The sequence below is a fragment of the Mustela nigripes genome, chromosome 1 (assembly GCF_022355385.1).
Source record: "Mustela nigripes isolate SB6536 chromosome 1, MUSNIG.SB6536, whole genome shotgun sequence".
Classification (NCBI taxonomy): domain Eukaryota; kingdom Metazoa; phylum Chordata; class Mammalia; order Carnivora; family Mustelidae; genus Mustela; species Mustela nigripes.
This window is the reverse complement of record NC_081557.1, coordinates 157,864,155-157,878,734: the sequence shown is the minus strand read 5'-3', so window position 1 is coordinate 157,878,734 and position 14,580 is coordinate 157,864,155. Positions and strand designations below refer to the sequence as shown.

The 14,580-nt window shown below is 43.0% G+C and overlaps 1 protein-coding gene across 1 annotated transcript; it reads right to left on the bottom strand.

Annotated features, from left to right (window-relative positions):
* Nucleotides 1–1,330: 1,330 nt before the first annotated feature.
* Nucleotides 1,331–2,407, bottom strand: ATOH1 (atonal bHLH transcription factor 1). Its single transcript, XM_059394633.1, has one exon. It carries the CDS (start codon nucleotides 2,405–2,407, stop codon nucleotides 1,331–1,333), a length of 1,077 nt encoding a protein of 358 aa, XP_059250616.1.
* Nucleotides 2,408–14,580: the final 12,173 nt, after the last annotated feature.

Sequence of the window (14,580 nt, the reverse complement as noted above, 5' to 3'; positions counted from 1 at the left end):
GCAATCTTGGTAAAGTTCTCTACTCCTGGTGAGGTCTTAGGAGATCTGAAACAGGTGCATCCCCTTGCAAAGGCTGTTGGGGCCAGCAGTGAGGAAGACTAGAAAGATCCAGGCTATCAAAGAGGTAAAATGGTTACAAATTTGGGGAAAATCTTTACCTAACAACTTACTGACAACTTACTGACCTGATCGCTGGAAGCTACAATGTTTATGATAGACTTTTTCTTCAGAACTCTTAGATTCGCATTTAAAGGAGGACTAAGTTCAAGTCTTCAAGGTCATTTCAAAACTTTTTAATGCTTATATTAGAATGGAATAAGTGACAAATACAGTTATTTCCATGTTTATTTTTATCACTTGCAAAAGAAAATACATAAAACAATGGCAGTTGGCTTTGCTAAATTAAAATAAAATGATCTCGAGTAGAAAAATGTAAAAAAATGAATCAAGATAAGTAGAAATGGTAGCAAACAATCAATAATAAATAAGTTTCCTAACATTAACAAAGCAAAGTAAAATTGACCAAATGCTTTGACACTACTGGATTTTTTTTTTAATTTTAGTTTTTTAAACAAACATTTGCAAAGAAGTTAAGGATTATAAGTGGCCGTGTTTGAAACAACAACAACGATAACAACAACAACACAAAACTGGTCTGCAATTGGCAGTTGAGTTTGTCCTGAAGCCGCAGCAGCAGCGGCTGATAAAGTGCGTGCGTCAAGTTTCCTAAAAGACGCCAACATTATCGCTATCCGATATACATACTGGGTATGTTTATACAATATATAAACCTAAGAGTTCCCTGTTTTCTAACGTTCCATAGTCAAAAGTTATTCACTTTGGAGCCATTAACTTTGCGTTTCATGATACATTTTGAGAAAGTATTTCGGAATACTAATTCTCCCACACGTGAGAGCGCGCAACCTACAGGGATGAATGCCCAGGGCATAAAATAAATTAAAACACAAACCAGCGACAGAGAAGAAAATGCGACGTTTTAGCAGCGTATTGGCAGCAGGGAACTAGAGAAATGATGCCATATTTGGGTACATATAATTATACCTATCTACCTACAGGGGGAGAGGGTGGGAGGAAATAACAGAACTTTAACAGCAAGTTTTCATTAATATGGATCATAGGAAGTTTGAAATAGCGGCGGCTTTTGCAAACCATCAAATATAGCTGCCATATGAAGCCAAGTCGTTGCTAAACAACGACAATCGCAGAGCAAAAATTAAAAGGGTGCGGGTATCTTTAACCATGGGGCTTTCAGCTCATTGGGCAAGGGCGATTTTGTTTCTGTCTCAGTTTTCAGGTTTCTGTCACCTTCCTAACTTGCCTCATCTGAGTCACTGTAATGGGAATGGGGGGAAAACTCCCCGTCACTTCTGTGGGATCGGGGCGAAGTTTTGCTACTTTCTTCCTGCACTGGCTGCAGGATGCCCCCCGGCAGTGAAGGCGACAGGTTCTTTTGCGCCATCATCGCCGTCAGGGCGCTGTCCTCGAAAGTCGAGAAGTGCAGAGAGTCCAGCTGCACCGAGTATCCTCCCGCAGAAGCCGGGGCGGAAAATCGAGTCCGGCAACTTCCAGGCGGCGTAGGCCGCTGGCCCCCTCCGGAGGCTGGCTGGGCCCCCGCTGCGGTCGCCGTGCCCGCGCTGCCTTCGTAGGGGGCGGCGGCGCGAAGGTGGTGATGGTCACTCTTGCAGGATGCTGGCGGCGGTGGCGGCTGCTCCCCGCCGCTGGGCGTTTGTAGCAGCTCGGACAAGGCGTTGATGTAGATCTGGGCCATCTGCAGGGTCTCGTATTTGGACAGCTTCTTGTCGTTGTTGAAGGACGGGATAACGTTGCGCAGCTGGTCGAAGGCGTGGTTCAGCCCGTGCATCCTGCGTCGCTCCCTGGCGTTGGCCGCCAGGCGCCTTTGCTTCTGCACCCCGTTCACCTGTTTGCTGGAAGGGGCGCGCTGGCGGCTGCAGCCCAGCTCGTCCACTACCACCCCGCCTTTCAGTTTGCACAGCTGTTCCCGCACTTTCACTGGCCCAGGACTCTTGCTGCTGCTACCGCCGCCGCCGCCGCCGCCGCCGCCGCTCCTCCTCACCAGCTCCCCCCGGCCGTCTGCCTCCTCCCGGGGCGCCGCAGCTTCAGAGGCACCCAACTCGGGGGAATGCAGCAAGTACTGGGCGGCGCGTGCCGTGCAGATGCCCTGCAAAGTAGGAGCCAGCCAGGCGCGTGGGTCGGTGCTGTCCAGGAGGGACAGCTCCGCCGGGTAGACGGGATGCTCTCTCGTCTGCAGGGTCGCAGGTGGCTGTGGCGGCGGCGGCTGCGGCAGGTGGTGAGGCTGGGGATGGCGATGGTGGTCCCCCAACTCCTTCACTTCAGCCCACTCCTCTGCGTGCAGCAGGCGGGACATTGCACTTCAGAAGCTCGGAGGCGCGGGGACGGAGGAGGTACTGGCAAACCAGGTCAACTACAACAAAAACCCTTCCTGGGTCCCTACTGCAATGTCTTATTTTTTTTTCTCGTCGACCCTCCCCCACCCACACGGAGATCACACACCAGGTCGCGTGCAACGAAGCTTCTCCGGTTGCTGAAGGCGCTGCGCCCCTTTAAAAAGCGGCACGCGCCAGTGTGTCACCCCCCCCACCCCCCGCTCCTCTCCCAGCCCCCTCCTCGCGCCGGTCGCGTGTCTGCTCAGCCAATGGAGGGCGCCGGCAGGCGCGTGCGAGCAGCCAATCAAAGAGTTTTTACACCCGGAGAAAAGTTCCTGCCTACTCAAGACTCAGGGGCCTGCTCAATGTCCGCCCCACTCCCTCCTTTCTTCTACCCGCTTTTAAGTTAGTCAAATTCATATGTTAATTGGGGTGTTGTAATTCGACTCCTGTGTTGTGTCACCGCGCCAGTGGCAGGGGTGCGTGAGCGGATGCGGAGCGCACTCTTGGCTGGAACCTGAGAGAGGCTGGGCGCGCCTGGCGCTGGGAGGGCACTCCCGCCGGGGCAGAAGCCCGTCTGCCCTTTGGAACCTCCAGACTAGGATCGCAGCTCCCACCGTTTGTGCCCAAATGTGTAAAGTATCTCATGTATATCATCTATGTATGTATATATAAGTCGTTCATAATACATGTTCATAGATATAATTGCATAGATATATAAAATCAAAGTCAGAATGGAAAAAAAAAAAAAAAACCACACACACACACAAAACAACAAACCAACAAAACCCCCATAACTGTCTCAGAATACACTTCTTAATTTTCATCTCTCTCTCCAGATCAACTTCAGGTAACCTGGTAAAGTTGTGGTACAATGATAGAATGCACTACATTTCATATTCCCCAGTTCTCTCAGTGCCCTTCTCACAGCAACCCGGCCAAGAGGACTGTAATCTGCTGGAAACTCTGCTGAGTGGCTGGAGGGCAGGGATATTTTGCAGTTTCAACACCTACAGTCGGACTCCTTACGAAATGCGGAGCCAGGGAAAAGTGCCCAGAGAAAAATGAAAGATGGCTGTGTCCCCTGCAATTCTGAACCTTTTCAAGGTACAGAATCTCAGAGTTACCTACCCTTCTGCTTCGGGAGCCCTGGGTTTAATACGGCGCGTGGTTTCTCCCGCAAACACCCAGAAAACCACAGCCTAACGCACTACACACCCGCCTCCGCTTAGTTCTGGGTACTCTCCCCCAGCATCCGCTATTCCCAACCCCACAACCACCACCGCCCAGCCACAGAGCCAAACCCCGGGAGGTCCCGGGCGAAGCTGGGACGCTGTAGCTCAGGTGAGCTTCTTGCTCCCGCCCCTTAGCCCCGACCTCTCGAATTCACAACAAAAAGCCAATCAGAAACACCCTGGTCCGGGGACCGCCCCTGCTGGTGTCTCACGACGCCACACCTCGCGGGGCGCAGGAGTGGGACGCAGCCGGCGGGTGCCAGGGCTGTTTTCTACTTGAGCAAGGAGTTTCTTGCTCTAGAAGAGATGGTGAAAAGAAAAGCCAGAAGAGAAAGCTCACTGGAAGCTGGTTTTTCACGGCACAGAAATGACTGAAAGTTGTTCTTGCTAGTATTCGCAGGGACTCGATCTAACGTGCGATTTAGAACTCCTTGGACAGAAGAATTTCTGGGACTGGACTGGATTAGTGTGCATATGTATATATATACATATATCTGTATATACACATAATGCAATGTATATATGCAATAATATAATGTATATACAGTGTATATATATACTGTATATGTATATAATGTACACATATATGTATAATACATACATATACACACTATTTTATTTATTTACTTACTTACTTATTTAAAAAAAGATTTTATTTATTCGCAGAGAGAGCGAAAACAAGCAGGCAGAGAGGCAGGCAGGGGTTGGGGAGCAGGCTCCCTGCTGAGCAGAGAGCCCGATGTGGGGGGGCTCAATCCCAGGACCCTGAGATCATGACCTAACCTGAGCCCAGGGCAGAGGCTTAACCCACTGAGCCACCCAGTTGCCCCTGTATTATATTTAAATATGCCCATACATACTGTATTATGCCTACATTTCCTATACTATATACTACATACTATATTCTTATATAGCTTTGTGGAAATCATCTACGTCTATCTTCATCTCTATAAAGGTACTGAAGGGTAGAATAGAGTGCTAATTCTGTTTTTCCTTCAACCTTGTTTGCTGGTATTTAGGGACAGTTCTTGGCCGTCAGACCTTAAGAGGCAAAAGGATCAGAGCTGGATTCATATGTAAATGTTTAGATTCTGCTGAAATAAGTATGTTCAATAAGATATGCAGAAACAAAAGCAAAAACAGAAAAACCCAAACTTAATCTGAAAACAACTGCTGAGAATAAAGAAAATGTGTAAAGGGAAGGTCATCTAGCATCTTTTTTGGGAGAAAATTCTCCAATTTTTTGGTGATTGGACTGAGTACTATGGGGATCAACCAATGATGCTTTTTCTATAAATTGTACTGCCATCTAAAATGTGGTACTTCAGGGGTGCCTGGGTGGCTCAGTGGGTTAACGCCTCTGCCTTTGGCTCAGATCATGATCTCAGGGTCCTGGGATTGAGCCCCGCATCAGGCTCTCTGCTTAGCAGGGAGCCTGCTTCCTCCTTTCTCTCTCTGCCTGCCTCTCTGCCTACTTTTGATCTCTGTCTGTCAAATAAATAAATAAAATCTTAAAAAAAAATAATATGTGGTACTTAAAAAAAAATAATTGCGAATAGCTGTGGGTGCCAAATTACAACTTTCGGGAAAATGACGACCCATCTTCTATACAGGTATGGCAATGTAAGTGACTACAGCCTGGCAGGATCAGTTGTTTATATTGCATTTTATGCCTTACAGGTCCCAACTATATCAGCTGAAAGTTACTCCCTCCACATAATGTCACCACCAAATATGTAGGATGGTCCAATTTTCCCTGGACTTGCATCATCCAAACGTATTGCTTGTCTTTAGATTTGACTACATAACCACCAAATATTCATTTCCCTCTGCGTTATGGGCTGTAGACAAGTATTTATCAGATACATAGAATATTGATCCTAATTTGCTAGCTTTGTACATAATGATTAGCTTTAGTGCTTCTTGGAAGCAAGCCTCAACGTTTGAGTAAATTAGAGTGGCCCAACAATGTGAGAAGCTGTAAGATTTTTTTAATACGTTGTAGTGAAATACATTCTTTTGTGTTTGGAGTAAACAGGAAGCTATTTTCTTTGCTTTGCCTTGCCTTCCTTTCTCTTCCATTAGGTGAGGCTGAGGAAGCTAGGCATCTGAGCTGGGAAGGGGAACACAGGACCCAGGGCTGGGTGTGGGTGTGGGGGTTGGGGTTGGAGCCTGAGAAGTGTGAGCAGGGTGCCACTACAGAGGGTTTGTCACATATGATGTCAATCATCAAGTAAGGCAAGTGTATGTAGGGGCTGGATGGTAGTGCTTGTGTGTCCATGGACAGCCGGATTAGTGGCATAAGGAAGGATTAATGAAAAAAGTAAATATTTGGGAACAATCAGAATAAGTTTTCTCATTGTCATAGAAAGGAGTTACAAATATTGAAATGGAGAAAACTGTGGTGTTGGATTCAAATCGGAGATTTTGATATAAATTTATTGTCTTTAATATATGTAAATAGATGACAGAAATCAACAGATAGGAATATGAGGTGTGTGTTTACATATACATTCTCTAGTTCTTTTTGTTCTCAGGGCCTTGGATCAGCAATGAGCCTATCTAGTTCTCAGATTTTAGTTTTTAAATAAAATTGTCCACTAAAGGGGCACCTGGGTGGCTCAGTGGGTTAAAGGCTCTGCCTCAGCTCAGGTCATGATCGCAGGGTCCTGGGATGGAGCCCCATGTCGGGCTCTCTGCTCAGCGGGGAGCCTGCTTCCCCTTCTCTCTCCGCCTGCCTCTCTGTCTACTTGTGATCTCACTCTGTCAAATAAATAAAATCTTAAAAAAAGAGAGAGAGACACACACAGAGAGAAAGAATATCAAACAACCCAAACTGAAAGAACTTTTAGAAAATAACCTGCCTATAAATTTTGAAAGTATCAAGATCATGAAAGGCAAAATGCCCTGGGATCTATTCCAGACTAGAGGAAGATAAAGAGACATGATAATAAATCTGATGCCTATGTTGTCTCGTTTTCTAATAAAGAGCATCGTTGGGAAAATTGAGAAAATCTGAATGGTGTGTGAGAAATAGATGGCAGCAAAGTTAATTTCCTGATTTTTGATGGTTTGTTATGGTTATGTAAAAGAAGAGAAGGTTCTCCTTTTTAGGGAATACTCACTAAGATATTTGGGGATGATGGAACAGCTTACTCTCCAATAGTTTAGTAAAAAGCTTTTTTGTACTGTGCTTGCAACTTTCTTGTAAGTTTGAGATTGTCTCTAAAGAAAAGTAAAAAAAAAAGAAAAAAACCCCTCAAACTAGTAGGCATATTTACTTTGTTCTTGTCTGGAGTTACTATTCATCTCAATCCAAGCATTATACCACAGTGCGTTGAGGCCTATAGTTACTGCTGATGTTTTAAGTTAAACCTGATATAGTATCCCCCCATTTCCCGTAAATAGGAGGTTGTACTGAAGCTTTGTGCTCTGCCTACCCACAGCCAAGTATGTTTCTAATGCGCTTGAAAATTCTTAGGTTTTAATGACCATTCCATTCACAAGAACTCAAAGACTATTTTCAAGAGTAGCCAAAAATTGAATATTAACTTCAAATGCATTCTCTTACAGGGTATTTAAAATAAAAATTTCCTGGTCATGATGAATTCTCCTAGGCAGTGTTCGGATCAGGTTACAAACAAACAAACAAACAAAAGAAACAAACAAATACCCCCACCCAAATGGATTGTTTTCACCATTGGTTGTAGACTTACCTTAATAATAATTGGCAATTTTGGGAAAGAATTACACATTTATCCAATCATTCTGTTATGAATGGTATTTCAGAATAATCAAAGAGTCTTACTTTAGTTCATCAGGAAAATTTCTTTTCAGAATATTTCTATCTGATAAAGTAGAAAAATAGAAAATTAAAAAAAATCAATTATTTGAAACCCCTAACAAAAATTTCTATTTAGGCAATCATTTACAGTGAAGGAGCAATTAGATCAAAGTCTGTTGGGGAATTTTACAACAGAGGAGTCCATCTGTCAGTGTGAACCCCAGTCATCGAACTTAGTAACATCGTTTAGAGTAGAAGATGCTGATATTATGTGCTTCCCGGTTTCTTCATGAATTACTAAGTACACAGACCCCTATGAAGTATTGTTTATAAAAGAAAAAAAATCTGAATTTAAGTAAAGCTTCAGTACAACCTCCTATTTACGGGAAATGGGGGGATACTATATCAGGTTAAATGACATCACAAGAATGCAAAAAGCCAAACCCTCATCATTTAACATTCTATAGAACAAATGTTCAATTTCAACAAGTGCGTGACATGAAGAAGGAAGGAGGGAGGGGAAGAAGGATTGCTCTTCATTAAGATAGTCTTACGAGGGCGCCTGGGTGGCTCAGTGGGTTAAGCCTCTGCCTTCTGCTCAGGTCATGATCTCAGGGTCCTGGGATCAAGTTCTGCATCGGGCTCTCTGCTCTGCAGGGAATCTGCTTTCTTCTCTCTCTCTCTGCCTGCCTCTCTGCCTACTTGTGATCTCTGTCTGTCAAATAAATAAATAAAATCTTAAAAAAAAAAGTTAAAAAAAAAAGCTAGTCTTACGATATAGTACCAAAAGCAAGTGTGGATCTCGTTTGGATTCAGATTCAACATTAAAAGGGCTTTTTTTATCCATTCATCTGTTGATGGACATCTAGGTTCTTTCCAAAGTTTGGCTATTGTGGACATTGCTACTAGAAAAATTCGGGTGCACGTGCCCCTTTGGATCACTACGCTTGTATCTTTAGGGTAAATACCCAGTAGTGCAATTGCTGTGTCATAGGGCAGTTCTATTTTCAACATTTTGAGGAAACGCCATGCTGTTTTCCAGAGTGGCACAACGGAATACTATGCAGCCATCAAAAGAAATGAAATCTTGCCATTTGCGACAACATGGATGGAACTAGAATGTATCATGCTTAGCGAAATAAGTCAAGCAGAGAAAGACAACTATCATATGATCTCCCTGATATGAGGAAGTGGTGATGCAACATGGGGGCTTAAGTGGGTAGGAGAAGAATCAATGAAACAAGATGGGATTGGGAGGGAGACAAACCATAAGTGACTCTTAATCTCACAAAACAAACTGAGGGTTGCTGGGGGGAGGGGGGTTGGGAGAAGGGCGGTGGGGTTATGGACATTGGGGAGGGTATGTGCTTTGGTGAGTGCTGTAAAGTGTGTAAACCTGGCGATTCACAGACCTGTACCCCTGGGGATAAAAATACATGTTTACTAAAAAAAAAAAAAAAAAAAAAAACCACAACGGCAAACACCCACAAACACAAGTTCTGACCTAGAAAAAAAAAAAAAAAGGGCTTTTTTTAAAAGACAGTTGATAAGATGTGAATTTGAATTCAGTATTATGTGATACCAACGAGTTATTGTTGCTTTTCCCCATTACGACAAAGGCAGTGTCATTTCTAAGAAGCCGTCTATGCCTTAAGAGCCATACACAGATGTTCGTAGGGGTGAAATAGTGTGAGGCCTGTGATTTCCTTTCAAGTATTTCATCATCATATCAACAATATGAAAAAGGAATAATGAAGTGAACATAGAAAAATCTTAACAATTATTGGCTTTGGGTGAAGTGAAGATTCATGAGACTAGCAGCTCTATTTGCACCGGAAATATTTACAATAAAGACTTTGTAAAAATTCCAGTGACTTCTCACTATTTATTACATAACAGCCACATGGCTTAGTTCAGCTTTAAAATCCCTATTATCTGGTCCTAACCTATGTTTCTAGACTGAGAGTTCCTTCTTCCTTTTGCACAGTGTTTCTTGAACTGTATTTTAAAGATTATCTGCCTGCATGAGAATCACTTGGGGTATTTATTAAAATACTAAATCACCTTTGTCAAGGGGGCCCAGTACTTGTAAATAGATAAGCACTTTTAGGGATTGTTAGACATGTCTTGTCTTGAGAACTATTTTTCTAGAGCTTTTCCTATGTTGTATTCGGCTACTTTATTTATTTATTTATTTTATTATTTATTTTATTTTTTTTAAAGATTTTATTTATTTATTTGACAGAGAGAGATCACAAGTAGGCAGAGAGACAGGCAGAGAGAGAGAGGAGGAAGCAGGCTCCCCACTGAGCAAAGAGCCTGATGCAGGGCTCGATCCCAGGATCCTGGGATCACGACCTGAGCTGTAGGCAGAGGCTTTAACCCACTGAGCCACCCAGGTGCCCCTATTCGGCTACTTTATATTTCTGAGAACATGTATTGTAATTTCTGTCACCACAAATGCAATAATCTCCAGACACCCATTATTCAGTTTTACTTACTAAAGTGTAACCCAAGATTCAAAGTCTAGATCAAATGGCACCTCCTCCAGGAATTCTTCCTTTTTGTCTCTAGGTCCACCATTTGTTCTTCAGCAAGGAGGTGAAAGCTCATGTCTTTGGGTCACTTCACTCGTAGCTTGTTGGAGAAGTTCAAAATTGCCTCATTATATAATGTGCCTAAATATACCCAAGGGTCTTTGACCACCAAGAATGGTCAACTCCTTCACAACTGTACAATATCTGTATTTGTTATCTATTGCTGAGTAATAAATTCCCCCAAACTTAATGATTGAACAACAAACATTTATTATATCACGGTCAGTGGGTAAGAGATTCTGATGCTGCTTAGCTAAGAGGTTCTGGCTCAAGGTCTTTCATGAGGTTTTAGTCAAGATATCAGCTCAGGCTGTAGTCTGAAGGCTTGACTGGCACTGGAGGATCCACATGACTCATTGACACGGCTGGAAAGTTAGCCCTGGCTGTTGGCAGGTAGCTTGTTTCTCACCATGTGGATTTCTCCATAGGTCGGTTTGAGTGTCCTCAAAGAATCCCTAAAAGTGCTTATCTATTTAGCAACTGCCGTATGCTAGAGGAAGTGACTGAAGGGAGAGAGATTCAAGCTGCACTATATTTTGCATCTACATCCCAAAAGCATGCTGTGTCATTTCTATCATATTCTAGTTATTAGAGGTGAGTTGCCAAGTCAAGACCACACTTAATGAGAGAGCAATTAAGTCCTGAATGGAAGGGAAAAAAATCAAAGAATCCGTGAATGTGTGTTAAAATCACCATACCTTCGTTTCATGTTAATTTCTTTGTTTCCTTCTGCAAAGTTTGATTCTTCTTTATTGAACTGAGAGTGCGGAGGTATTTTGGTAAAGGGAGAAAAATCCTGTAGACTGCTTGAGAAGTTGCATGTGAAGGTTAGAGTCACTGAACAAACTGAACAAATAACAAGTGAAGAGAAATTATATACTTTCTACTACTGCAGAAATTTCAAATGGCATGTGTTTAAAGATTGTGTTTGTGACCATTTATAATGTGACAATGTTGACCATTGTCAACCCTTTAGGCTTTCCGCAGAAACCATATTATGATAGGTAATTTGCTTTTTCTCACATTTTTATGAGATCTCTCTTTATTTCAGTCTTATTTGTGACTTTGTTCTTCATTTATATGAGTATATCCTGAGCATTGCTTTATAATGGTTATTGAGATGGTCAGGGAGAGTTGTATGCTGGTAAGTGTGTAACAACTGAAAAAAATGCGAGCATGTATTGTATACCTATATAAGTTTGTTGTAAAATTTATTGATATAAAGAATGTGTAGCACAGTTTATAAATAATAATAAAATGCTCAATATTCTTTATTGCAAATACTCTATAGCTGCTGATGCTCTCATAGAATGCTTTCATTGATTTTTGCCTTTTTTTTTTTTTGTATCCATAACTCATCAATGGATTTGATGAAAACATAGAGGACCCACTTGAATGTTGATTGATGTTTTTCAATTACTGTTAGCGAATGAGATGGAAGTGAGATAACAATGAGGATGTGTGTTGGAAACACTTGAGAGTTAATGATGCGAACAGCTTTTTTGTTGAGCATAATAATAATAATTTCCCAATATTGTAAGAATATGTGCCCATTTTTTTTTGTATATTGTAAGAATATGTGCCCTTTTTGGGGGGGGGGTCTAATTCATAATGTAATGGCTACAAACACTGACAAACCTTTAAGTTTAATCTTCATTATTAGCATTTCACTATCACTTTCTTAAGTCTAGACAATCTATAAAACAATAAAGCAAGCCCTGATTTGGGCATTTCTAGGTTTCTGTAGGCATAAATACTCCAATTGCTAGGTCAAATGGACATTTTCCTTATCCATATCTTAACTGACTTCCTCTTCAACTTTCAACACAATCAAAAATATCTTTTTCAAAACTTTCTTTTCTCTTGATTTGGGGACGGCATGTTCTTCTCCTTTGTTTCTTCCCACTTCTCAGATTGTTCTTTCTTAACTTCTTTTAAAGAGGTTTTCTTCCCTGATTGGCTTGGTCCTATGCTCTCAGTTCCCCTTACTCTCTGTCTGCCATCGATATGCAAATGAATAATGTCTTCCCTCAAGTCCGACTCTTTTTCAGTGATTTTCACTGCTCTTAAAGTAAGCACAAGCATCAACAACCACTACTAATTTGGGGGATTGGAGAATGTTTCCTAAGGAAGTAAAGCCTGAAAGTCGAATAGGAACCCGCTAAGGAAGGGGAGAGGACACATAGCTCTTGTAACAGCAACAGCAAAAAGGATCTTTGAGCAGAGTCCGCAAAGTCCCACTCTCTCTGGTCCCTCCCTATCACTCCTGCTTCACCTATCCCAGTCCTCTGTGGTGCTCTACCCACATAGGTTTTTTCTTTGCTCTTAAGTGTCAGACACTTTCCCATGTCTGCCTTCACACACACGTTGTCTGCTGTGCTCTTCCTTTCCCGGTGCCTCTTCATCTGCCTACTTCCCATTCCACTCTCAGCGCCTACTTTCTCAGGGAAGCATTTCCTGACCTCCCAGAATTCCTCATTTTACACTTTTATGGTACATTATATCTGTTCACTTTAGTATTGAAAATAATTGTTGGGGGCACCTGGGTGGCTCAGTTGGTTGGGTGTCTGCCTTTGGCTCAGGTCATGATCCCGGGGTCCTGGGATCAAGTTCTGAGTAGGGCTCCCTACTCAGTGAGTGGGCAGTCTGCTTCTCCCTCTGCCTCTGCCTCTGCCCCTCCCCCGCCCACCTCCCCGGCTCATGCTCTCTCATGAATAAATAATCTTAAGAAAATTCGTTATGTGATGATTATTTGTGTGATTGTTTATTTTATGTTTATCTCTCCTCTATCACCCTCCACTCCTGTTGGTGGGGCCATTCTGCTCAAGGGCCCATTGTGCAAGCATTGGGGCAGCTGAGGAGGGAAGCTGGCTGATTTCCAGTGGATGAGTCATTCTTGTCACCTGGTTTTTCAGTGCTTCCTCTGTGGTAGATGGCCTGTGATGGGCTTTGGGATGGGAAATAAAGATCTGGACATTTTGTGCTCACTCCAACCAGTCCGCCTACATGATTCTTTCTCATGTCTCTGCTCACGTCTGTCTTCCTCATGTCTTCCCCTTGTCTCTACTCTTCCAATGTTACTCCCTACAGGCCCCTGATTAACCAGACACTTCCCAGGAATCAATGTGTATTTGTGCTCTACACCATTTCTTTCTTCATAGAAAGCTAGTGGTCAAGTGAGCCACACAAGATTTCCCCCCAACACTATCTTTCAGCGCCTTCTCTGAGATCGGCTGTAGTGCAACAGTGGCCCATTGTCAGCTTGCAAACATATCAAGTCACCTCATCCATGAATCAGGCCTCAGTTTTTCCTTCTCTGTTAGCTCACTAAAGGTGAGGTTCTGGTGTAGCTAAGTAATATAAGGGCCTGGGTCATATGTTTATATAAGTTACTTATACTCTCTGGACCTGATTGGGTCTGACCCAAAATGTACCATCTGCGTAACATGATGGCTTACTATTGTGAATCCCCTCCCCCCCCCACCCCACTTGTGACTTGCTGTGATGTTCAGATCAAGGTGAGTAGCTCCAGTTGTGGAGTCACTTACTATCCCTTGGCTGAGAATCTGGTCTCTACTAAAGTCCAGTAACATACCAGGACTGGCTTCTATGGCAAATAGTTTTCTGCTACAGAGGGCAGAGCCTTGCATCAAGCCTTATGGGGTCTGTGCTGGGACTCTTCTAACTGGGCTTGCAAAAGATTCTAAATGGCAGTCTTGTGTTCCACAAATACCTCTAGTGCCATGGGGTCTGCTGAGTCATATGATCTAAGGGACAAGGATGCTTATTCCACACCTTAAATCTGCTACGAAGCCCCACTCAAAACTTGCTGCTGGGAGAGTCAGCTGGTAAGTCAGAGCTATGTTCCTAAAAATGGCATGTGCTTTCTCCAAAATCCAAAGAGGACTATCCGGCATTATGGTTTTCCTAGTGGTAAAAAGTGCAAGGATATAATTCTAAAATCATCACTAGTTTAGCAGGATCTTATGTATTTGTAGGGTTTATCTCCCACCGCCTGGGCCACATATGCCTCACAGGGCATTTTTTTAAAGCTACTTTCTACTTTCCAGGTCCAACTAAATGATGCCATCAGTAAAAGGATCACTATGATGTTCTGCAAAAGGTCAGGTTCCTTTATCAGTAGAATGTTAACACCATCCTTGGTTAAGATCGTGAATGCAGATCAATAGCTACATAAAAAGTGCATCAGTAGACCAGCCGCTGAGATCGGAACTCCCACCTGGTTAGGACAGCAGTCTGGTTAGGACAGCAGTCATCTACTCTCATCTGTGTCAGACTGATAGATGGAGACGACTCCTCTGGCAGCCTTTAGCATAATACTAAATCTCTATAGTTCATTCAGAATGTGGGATTTTTCTGATTTCCTATCTTGGAGTGGGTGCATTTTTCAGAGACTTTCACTTGTTTTTTTCTGGCACTATGGCTTTGAATCCAAGGTTTAGAGGGCAAATGTGAGCTTTCTGACATCTGCTAATCATATTCATCTAACCTATGCACTTAGGGACTGGAGAAATGAG